This window comes from Canis lupus, chromosome 27 (assembly GCF_003254725.2).
Source record: "Canis lupus dingo isolate Sandy chromosome 27, ASM325472v2, whole genome shotgun sequence".
NCBI lineage: Eukaryota > Metazoa > Chordata > Mammalia > Carnivora > Canidae > Canis > Canis lupus.
In genome coordinates, this window is record NC_064269.1 from 17149149 (window position 1) to 17159758 (window position 10610).

The window sequence follows — 10610 nt, forward strand, 5'->3', positions numbered from 1 at the left end:
ATATCAGTATTAGGTAATTGTCAAGATCATAATGGCAGCTACAAATTTTCCAAAATTCATTTGAAAGCTAAAATTTTATCATTGGCCACAAACTCTGAGATTTGTTTTATTTGAAGTGATAAGCTCATTTTTCTCTTTTCCAAGAAATAATCTGTGCTGGAGCCATAGGGTAACTGATGACATTAAGGAGGGCACCTGATGCAATGAGAATTGGACATTATATGCAACTGAGAAATCACTAAACTCTACCTCTGAAACTAATAATATCTTATATGTTAATTAATTGATTTAAAAAAAATTTTTTAAGATTTTATTTATTTACTCATGAGAGACACAGAGAGAGGCAGAGGCATAGGCAGAGGGAGAAGCAGGCTCCCTGTGGTGGGGAGCCTGATGTAGGACTCGATCCCAGGACTCTGGGATCACAATGTAAGCCAAAGGCAGATGCTCAACCACTGAGCCACCCAGGTACCCCTAATTGATTTTAAATTTAAAAAAAGAAAAAAAATCTTTAATAAAAATAAAAAATAAATTAAAAAAAGAAAAGAAATAGCCTGATGAGTCTGAACGACTTTGGGTTTTCAGCTGTTCTTTCAAGTAGAAAAGATGTTCCATGAATAAAGTGACTGTCTTAATTCATAACCCTAAAAGACTTTCAGACTGTAAGAGCTATAGACCATACTCTGAGAACCACTGCTTTACAATAAAGAACAATCATCAGTTAACTTTAGCAGTTGGAGCAGGAATACAATATCCCTTCCAAATCACTTCTTATATTTTCCATGTGGCTATACTGGAAGTGAAAGTAGACATTAAAATGACAAGAGTTCAAAAAACTTGGAATAGGATAACAGTAGTTTTAACCTAGAAGGTTATCTAGGCCAGCATTTACCAACAAAGATGGTCTTATGTAGTTGTTTCATCACAGCAGATTGGGACTATTAGTTCAAAAGCCCACTGGCACCAAATATCTATTCACCCAGTGATTTGATTTTATTTATTTGAGAGAGACAGAGAAAGAACATGAACAGGATGGGGGAAAGGAGAGAGGAGCAGAGAGACAGAGAAAAGCAGACACCTTGCTGAACAGGGAGCCTGAAGCAGAGCTCAATCGCAGGACCTGGGTCATGACCTGAGCTGAAGGCAGACTTCTACTGAGCCACCCAGGTGCCCCATTCAATGATTCTAAACACAACCTAAAGCAGATTTTTAGTCATCTATAGCCTTCCTGCTCTGCGTATCCTGAAAAACTGCACTCAGGCCAGTTTTTGGAACTCTCTGACCCAGAGACTCCTTATCTTGATGCTGAGCGACATTATGACACATAAACCTTCTCTCCAGTCCTCTGGGAGTTCCTTTACCCTCCTTCCTTTCTCAGTAGTGCCCCCACATACATACACACACACATTTTGTCTTAGGAAAATCTCATGTTGTGAGGGACTTCTGAAAGGAAATCTGTCAAAGTGCGGCCCAAATACAACTTGTTGTGTCCTACTGCCACCTTGTGGTCATATCTTTTTCCTTGCTCTGCCCTGAAATCCCTTAACTACAGTGACATGGTATGATGTTCTAGAAAATACCATAGGGATAATTCTAGGGCTTAGGGCAGACCACTCCAAAATATGCCATGGAGTATATTATTTTGAATTAAAGTTACTGAAGAAACAGCCAGTGCAAGAAGAACACTCTGACCTTCTTTTGTCTCCAAAAACCGGGAAACAAATCTTACATGTGAAAGGTACCATCCCTGCACCAGGAGCTAGAAAGACATCCTTATCGTCAGAGATGGGGAATTCAGGGCCTAAGAAGACTATATAAACAAACCTTGTTACTTTTAATAATTTACTTTCCCAGCCTCAATTCTGTTTAGATTTCTGTTCAAAGCTCTCAAACATAAGTTTTCTTTGTCTTGTCAGTTCCTCACAAAGTTATTGTTTCTCTGTCTAAGAAGTATAAAAGCTTGAGACTCCTGGGTGGCTCAGTGGTTGAGCACCTGCCTTAAGCCCAGGTCATGATCCCAGTCCAGGGATCGAGTCCCATATCACATCCCTGTGAGGAGCCCGCTTCTCCCTCTACCTATGTTTCTGCCTCTCTCTGTGTGTCTCTCATGAATAAATAAATGAAATCTTTTTTTTTTTTTTAATGAAATCTTTTTAAAAAAAAGAAGAAGTATAAAGCTGTCTGTCTTGGTCATATCTTATGTCCCATATCTTTGAGAACTGCATACATGCAAATTTAATTTAATTTTCTCCTCTTAATCTGTCTCCTGTTAATTTAATTCAGTGACCAGCCAGAAGAATCTTGAAGGGTAGAGGAAAATTTTTCTTCCACAACAATAGCGTAGAACTAAAAGTGGTTTTTGGTGGGGGGGGGGGGGGGTGTTAGATTTTATTTATTTATTTATTTATTTTAGAGAGAAAGCATGCAAGACCAGAGGGAGGGGCAGTGGGAGGAGATGGAGAGAATCTCAAGCCTACTCCATACTGAATGCAGAGCCCAATGTAGGGCTTGATCTCATGACCCTGAGATTATGACCTTGGCTGAAACCATGAGTCAGATGCTTATCTAACTGAGCCACCCAGACACCCCAGACCTAGAAGTGTTCATGCATCCAAAAAAGTTTGAGAAATGCAACATACCACTATAATGAATGTGATACAGGAAAGGTTGGTTCTTGTCTCACAGAGTCAAAGAATGAATCTGGTGGACAACAGAGAGTGAGTAAAGAGATAGAAGTTTATTAAACAGAGATACAGAGAAAGCTCTCAGAAGTGAGAGGGGTCTTGACAGGGATGACACTAAGGGCTTTTTGATTGGCCTTTTATGAGAACTGACTGGGAAACTTGTGGCCTTGAGACTCTTGTGCTGTTTTGGTTTGAGTTAGAACAGATGATAACATCTTTAATGGCTTACTTCTTCTTTGGGGTCTGATTATTCTTTGTTGGCCATATATGACCGTCATAAAAAGACACCCTCCCCATCCACACCTAGGGCAGGGTGGTCTGGTTGCCAACATTTTGGGTATTTCTGTGAGCCTGATTCCGTGGCCCCCTACCTAGCCCTAGCCTAGCCCTGTTTGTCCCTAACTCAAATGTTAATTTATCAAAGGCTCTGAGAAATTATAGCTAAGAAACTTGTTTAACTGTCTTTATGCAAGCATTTCCCAAAATTTTTTTAGCATAGAACACTTTTATGGACCTCAATTTGCCCTTACGTATAATTATCAATTATAAAATTGGGAAATTTGATAATAATGCAAAAGAATTCATACACCATGGCTTTATTAATAAAGGCTCATAAAGAGAAAAGCAGTTGAAGTTTTTCAACTACCCAGATCATTTCTACTCTTCCCTTGTATATTATTGCTACCATTAATGAATGAAAATAAAATGGGGTAATATATTCACCTTTTATTTTAATTTTTATTTATTTTTTTCCAAAGAAAATAAATGGTTTTTTATTTATTAGAGTCCCCCTCCCCTTACCTAGGCTGGTAAATGAAAGTTTTTTTTTCTTTCTTGATAACTTATATGACATTTTTCCTCATGCTTATATAGTTTTGTGGTTGTTTGTATATGACGATGTAAAACAATATGATTTATTATCCGTGAAAATATATGTATATAAGTATGTTCAATTATAATGTTATCCTCAAAGCAATCTGACCCCCAAATTGACAGTGTCACCATCATTTCTCCTCAAATTCCTTAAATTAATAGATTTATCTTCTCTACCATAATTCTGTGTACTTTTTTAAGTTTCTTAACCTTAAAAGTCAGACTATAAACAAAACTCGACATTATAAATCAGGTCTTAAACTGTTAGAAACACTCTGACTTGGAGCAGCCCGGGTGGCTCAGAGATTTGGCGCCTGCCTTGGGCCCAGGGCGTGATCCTGGAGACCGGGGATCCGAGTCATGCGTTGGGCGCCCTGCACGGAGTCTGCTTCTCTCTCTCTGCCTCTCGCTCTCTGCCTGTGTCTCTGCCTCTCTCTGTGTGTCTCTCATGAATAAATAAATATAATCTTTAAAATAAATAAATAAAATAAAATACTATAAATTATAATTTTTAGAAAGAAAGCCACAGGCCCAAGGTAGAGTCATTTGCCACAGTACAGCAAACTAAGACTTAATTGCAGTTTCAGCTTTTCCAGAAGTAAAATTTTGAGCCAATCAATGTAAAACTTTCTGGTCAGCACCAATGAGATAATCTGTCACGTGAGCCCTCTTCATCCCCCTCAAAGAAGGGTGAGGTAATCCACTTCATAGGACCCTTTGTCTCTCCTCCTGTGAGAAGGTGAGCTCACTGAAGCCAATCCCTATTTTTCTTTTGATAACAACTTCTTGCCCTACTCTCCTTCCTATAAAAACCCTCTATTTTGTACAAGTTGCTAGAGCTACTCTCTACTTGCTAGATGGGATGCTGATTCATGAGTTGTTTAATAAAACCAGTAATTCACTTGTTCTTTAACATAATGTACTTTTTATAGATGTTATGGAAGCAGGAAAATAATCTTACAAGTTATTAAATTCTTTTTAATTCAATTATGTCTGCAGTGGTAATCAGTAAGTTCAACCCACTCACCTTTACTAATCTACTACAACAGACATGCATTTCAGTTTCTCATAATTCTCTAAACATGTTCCAGAGTGTTTGCAGGCATGGAGGTTTAGATTTTAGAAGGACAATAAAGCAATAAGACAGCACTAAATTAATTTATGTCTTACACTGAAAGGCAGGAAAAAAACAGGAAATCTGCCACTTGTGATTGAACTGACCCAAATTTTAGTAACACGTGAGGATTTGTTTCAGCCTGATTACTATACAAGAGGTTTTTTACTTAGATTCCTAGATCGCAAATATGTCAAGATTTACCACATAGAGCCCAAAACAAAAAGTATTTTAAGACCCAAGTGGTTTCCTTCAGTTTCCTTTAAGTAAAGTTGATTCCTTGCTTAAAGGACAACTTTTTTGGGATCCTTGGGTGGCGCAGTGGTTTAGCGCCTGCCTTTGGCCCAGGGCAAAGTCCCAGGATCAAGTCCCGCATCGGGCTCCCGACATGGAGCCTGCTTCTCCCTCTGCCTGTGTCTCTGCCTCCCTCTCTCTCTCTCTCTCTCTTTCTGTGTGTGTGTGTGACTATCATAAGTAAATAAAATTTTTTTAAAAAGGACAACTCTTTCATTATTTTATATTTTAATTTTTTCTAAATCCTGTATTATTGTTTCCTCATCATTATTTATTCATTACCGATACTGTGCCACAGAATTTCATTATTCCAGACACTGTAATGAAGCATTATAGCCTTGACCATTATTTGTAAAAATCTGCCAGCCTTACCTTTTTCATTGTATATTCTACAAAAATATCTAAATTACATTTTCCTTGATCAATTGAAAAATCTAATTTATATTTCCCACAGTTTCTTCTTTTTCTTGGTGCTCTAAATCTCCTGCCATACATCTCTTTCAAAAGGTGGTCTCCATCTATATTAATCATATATTTTGAGAGATAGTAAAATCTCCCAGAGACTTCATCTACACAACACCCTTGTTTTAAGGATAAGGGAACAGAGAATGAGCTTAAGTGGAAATACTTGATAGTAGAACTGGAAATAAAAACCTTAAGTGACCTTATCTACAATCTCTAATTCTTTCCCTAGTGGAACAATTTCCTGAGTCATTGATGTCCAGTGGCTTAACTATTACTAGAAAAGGGAGGGAAAAAGGAGCGTGACATCAAGCAACAGCGGTGTGATTCGTATTGATGATGTTTTGAGTCTTTTTCAATCTTGAGAATCTGTGTTTGGAAGGGTGCCACAATATGCCACCCCAAAATATGCTTTCTTCAGGATAAGGACTTTTTTGACCTGATTATTTTTGAGAAACAGCAGACACTAGAGGAGTTCTGAATATGGAGAAGTTACCCTTTTGTAAGAGAAATTTGCATTTATAAAGAAAAATCTCCATTTGTAAGTATCTCCCTCTATATACTAGGAATAAATGGGTGCCTCTAAATCACAAGAGAATCTTATCAATGGCGAAGACACCAACATAAATCTATATAGTAAACCTTACCTTTTACTTTTTACTGTGCTATGTCTAGTTGTCTAGTAACCTCCTGTAATTGGCCTTCCCACCCCTACCCACCCCAATATCTTTCTTTTGTCTTTAGCCGAAGATGGTACTTAAGGTTGTAGCTAGGGCCATCTCTGAGTGTTTCTCATTTTCCCTGGGTATCTCTCATGCATATATGAGGTATACATATTGATAAGGTGTTTGTTTTTCTCTGATTAATCTATCTTTTATTACAGGGTGGTCTCAGCCAAGAACTCAAAGATAGAAGGGAAATTATTTTTCTTCTCCTACAGTTTCTACATTGTTCTGGCAAGGGATCACCAAATCCTTAGAGAACCCAACCCACAGTTTCTCTTTGGAGCATTGATTATTCCTACTACTGAAACTCAGTCCTAACTACTCAGCATTTTCTCAGGAAAAGGGTGCCTGACAAGACTTTGAGTAATGTAATACTGCCACCTAGCAGTATTACATTACAGAATTTTAAAATTACATAAAAATATACTGTATGGAAAAATATATATATACTGTATGGTTTATTGGAGGGAAAAATATCATCCAATTCATGTGCAATAATAGATTTCTACAGAAGGATGACACAAGTAAAGTTGGAAACAAATATGTATTTGTAATGTTTGATAACATGTTCATAATTAGTAAAAATGTCAAAATAATCCTAAAAACACCAATTAAAATGAAATTGGGGGCAGCCCGGGTGGCTCAGCGGTTTAGCACCACCTTCGGCCCAGGGCCAAAGATCCTGGAGACCTGGGATCGAGTCCCACATCGGGCTCCCTGCATGGAGCCTGCTTCTCCCTCTGCCTGTGTCTCTTCCTCTCTCTCTCTCTCTCTCATGAATAAATAAATAAAATATTAAAAAAATAAAAAAATTAAATAAAATGAAATTGGGAAGTATAAATTTCCAATTGTATTCTTCTTTTTAAAATTGTATTAGTTCTGGATCCCTAGAATCCCACATACATATTAGGATCATCTTGTCAATTTCTGAAAAAAAGAGAGAGACAACTGGGATTCTGAGAGAGATTGAATTGCATCTGCAATCAATTTAGGGAATATTGCCATATTAATATTATCTTCTGACCTATGAACACAGATGTCTTTCCATTTCTTTAGATCTTGAATTTCTTTCAACAATGCTTAATAGTTCTCAGACTAAGTTTTCCAGTTCTTTTATTAAATATATCCCTAAGTATTTTATTATTTTTGATGGTAACATAAACATAATTCTTTTCTTAATTTCATTTTTGGATTTTTCATTGCTAGTGTATAAATACGTTTGACTTTTGTATATTGATTGTGTACTGTGAAGCCTTGTTGAACTCATTTATTCTAATCTTCTAGTGGATCCGTTGGAACATTATATATACAGACATTTTATATGTATGTGCAAATACAGATAGTTTTACTTCTTTCTAACATGAATGCCTTTTATCTCTTTTCCTTCCCTAATTTCCTTGGCTGGAACTTCCAATGCAATGTTGAATAGAAGGGGAAAAAGCGGGGGCGCCTGGGTGGCTCAGCAAGTTTAGCGGCTGCCATTGGCTTGGGTTATGATCCCAGGGTCCTGGGATTGAGCCCTGAATCAGACTTTCTGCTCAGGGTGGAATCTCTTTCTAGTGCTCTCACACTTGCTCTTTCATAAATAATAAATAAATAAATAAATAAATAAATAAATAAATAAATAAATAAATCATTAAAATGAAAAGAAAAGATGAAAGAGCAGACATTCTTGCCTTATTTCTCATCCTAGGGGGAAAACATTAATCTTTCAATATTAAGTATAATCTTAAAACTTTAGTTCTTTCATAGATACTCTTATTAAGTTGAGGAACTTCCCTTCTACTCCTCGTTTGCTGAATGTTTTAATCATGAGTATTGTCAAATGCTTTTTCTGTGTCTATTGAGATGATTATGTGGTTTTTGTCCTTTATTCTATTGATATGGTATATGTCATAGGCAGAATAATGCCCCCACCCAAAAGTGTTTAGAACCTGAATATGTTATATAGGATTGCATATGGAACTAAAGTTGCTAATCAGTTGACCTTAAAACAGGGAGATTATCCTGAATTATCCAGGTGGGCCCAGGGTAATCATAAGGGTCTTTTTTTTTTTTTTAAGATTTTATTTATTTATTCATGAGAGACACAGGAAGAGAGGCAGAGACACAGGCAGAGGGAGGAGAAGTAGGCTCCATGCAAGGAGCCCGATGTGGGACTCCATCCTGGGAATTAGGGATCAGGCCCTGAGTCAAAGGCAGATGCTTAACCACTGAGCCACCCACGGGTCCCCATGAGGGTCTTTATAAGGGAAGGAGGCAGGCAAAAGGAAAATCCTAGAGAAGGCAGTCTGAGAAGGACTCTAGCTACTGTTGTTCATTTTGAACGTGGAGGAATGCCAGGAATGTGGTAGCCTCTAGAAGCTGCAAAAGTCAGGGAGGTGAATTCTCTTCCTTGAGCCTCCAAAAAGGAATGCTGATTTATTTTAGCCCAATGAGACCTAATTTGGAATTCTGACCTCCAAACTATATAATAATAAATTTGTGTTGCTTTAAGCCAATAAGGCTGTAGTAATTTATTAAAGTAGGCAATGGGAAAGAAATACAGTGTATTACATTAATTGATTTTCAGATGTTAAACCAACCTTTCATTCCTGGGATAAATCTCAGTTGATCATGGCATAGGAGCTTTTCTATATGTTGCTAGATTTGACTTGCTAATGTATTGTTGAGGATTTTTGAGTACATATTCCTAAGAGATACTGGTCTGTTGCTTTGTATGTGTATGACGTCTTTATTTGGCTTTAGCATCAGGGTAATACTTGTCTCATAGAATGAGTTAGGAAGTACTCCCCATATCTGCTATTAGTAAAGCCATTCTAGCTTTGTTATAGTTACGGTTTTCATGATATATCTTTGTGCTTTTACTTTCAACCTAATTGAAACCTCTCTTTGATTTAGAAATCAAAAAAAAAATTGAAATCCTATATAATGGATTTCTTCTATAATAAAGGATATATTATCACAAAACTACATTTGTTCTCTTATGAGCTGTTTTTGAAAATTAGTTGTTGATGTAAACCTTTGTTTTTTTAATTGTAATTACTTCTCATTTCCATACATTCTGTTTCTCTTGCTTGCACTGCGTCTTGGTATTTGGCTTATTTTTGTTTAGTTTAAAACAAAATTTAGGAACCATATGTAGGGCCCACTTTTTTTTCTATTGGTTTGTGAAATCCATAACTAACAACCACTAAACTAGAAAATTTCCAAGACTGGTTTGGAGCTCTGATGTCTATGCAACATAGGCTGTATCTATTAAAAAAGCTTGGTAAACTTATGAATAATTTGTAAAGTAGTAACATTTTATTGGTATTTTTGCTTTAATTCATGTTCTTAAAAGACATTATAAAATTGACTTTGCAAAAGAAATGTAAACCAGGGCAGCCCCGGTGGCTCAGTGGTTTAGCGCCACCTTCAGCCCGGGTTATGATCCTGGAGACCTGGGATCGAGTCCCATGTCGGGCTCCCTGCATGGAGCCTGCTTCTCCCTCTGCCTGTGTCTCTGCCTCTCTCTCTCTCTCTCTCTCTCTCTCTCTCTGGTCTCTCATGAATAAATAAATAAAATCTTAAAAAAAAAAGAATTAAAAAAAATGTAAACCATATTAAAATCACTACTATACATTGTGAATAACAGAGAATCTAAATGCCCTAATTATTAAAGTATATTGAATTCATATAAGTTATCTATTAAAAAATCATGCTTTATAATACTATTGCACGATGTGGAAGATGTTTACCTACAGGTCAGATTACCCTCTTCTAGTAACTGCTCCTTCCCCTAACCATTTTGGGCAAGTTGTATCTTACCACCCCTATAGGCTTTTTTTAATCCTGCTCACTCCTTTGTAAATAATTGCTTTGTTAAACTCTGTTCAAGCTCTTCATGTTAGTGTGTCTGTTGCTTCCCAGAACCCTGAGAAAGTTTATTTACAGGTTAATGGTGAAATTATACCTTTACTCTCTAGTTGATGAAATTAAGACAAAATTACAGAGAAAACAATGAATGCCTATTTTTTTACAAGTATTACTATGGTATGCGCACAGCAGCTAATAAGGAGGGTTACCACTAATTGTTTTTAGTTGTATGTGATTCTTTATATATCATCCCCTTTAATCTTTTCAACAACTCTATGAGATATAGTAATCGTCATTCCTACTTTATACCTGAAGACGTATTAAGTATCTTTGATTATTGCGGATTAACAGACTGTCATTGTTTTCTTCTGTAGATCATTCACGAGAAGTCCTGGAGCAATTAGTAGGCCCAAACAAACTAAAGCAAGTGACGTGGACTGTTTATTGATGCTTATTGAAGCTTATCAAAGCAATGATCTTCATACTACATTCCCAGGAAACAATGGTTTTAAGAGATTGGCTTTCCAATAATGTGGTTTTTGCTTTGAAGTTAACAGACTCTTAAACATTTTAATAGCGCATTATCCTGTTTGTTTGCGG

The 10610-nt window shown here is 36.7% G+C and overlaps 1 protein-coding gene across 6 annotated transcripts in view; it reads left to right on the forward strand.

Moving 5' to 3' along the window:
* AMN1 (antagonist of mitotic exit network 1 homolog) overlaps positions 1-10594 on the forward strand; it is a 55984-nt gene extending 45390 nt beyond the window's left edge. For 4 of the 6 annotated variants that reach the window (XM_025455541.3, XM_035707372.2, XM_025455540.3 and 1 more), the window contains one exon: positions 10385-10594. In XM_025455541.3, the coding sequence (XP_025311326.1) occupies positions 10385-10458 (74 nt within the window). In that variant the 3' untranslated portion in view covers positions 10459-10594. Of the gene's footprint in view, positions 1-6310; positions 7746-10384 lie in introns of those variants that run through there. The other 2 variants (XM_049102309.1, XM_025455543.3) reach the window with 1 other exon arrangement.
* Positions 10595-10610: the final 16 nt, after the last annotated feature.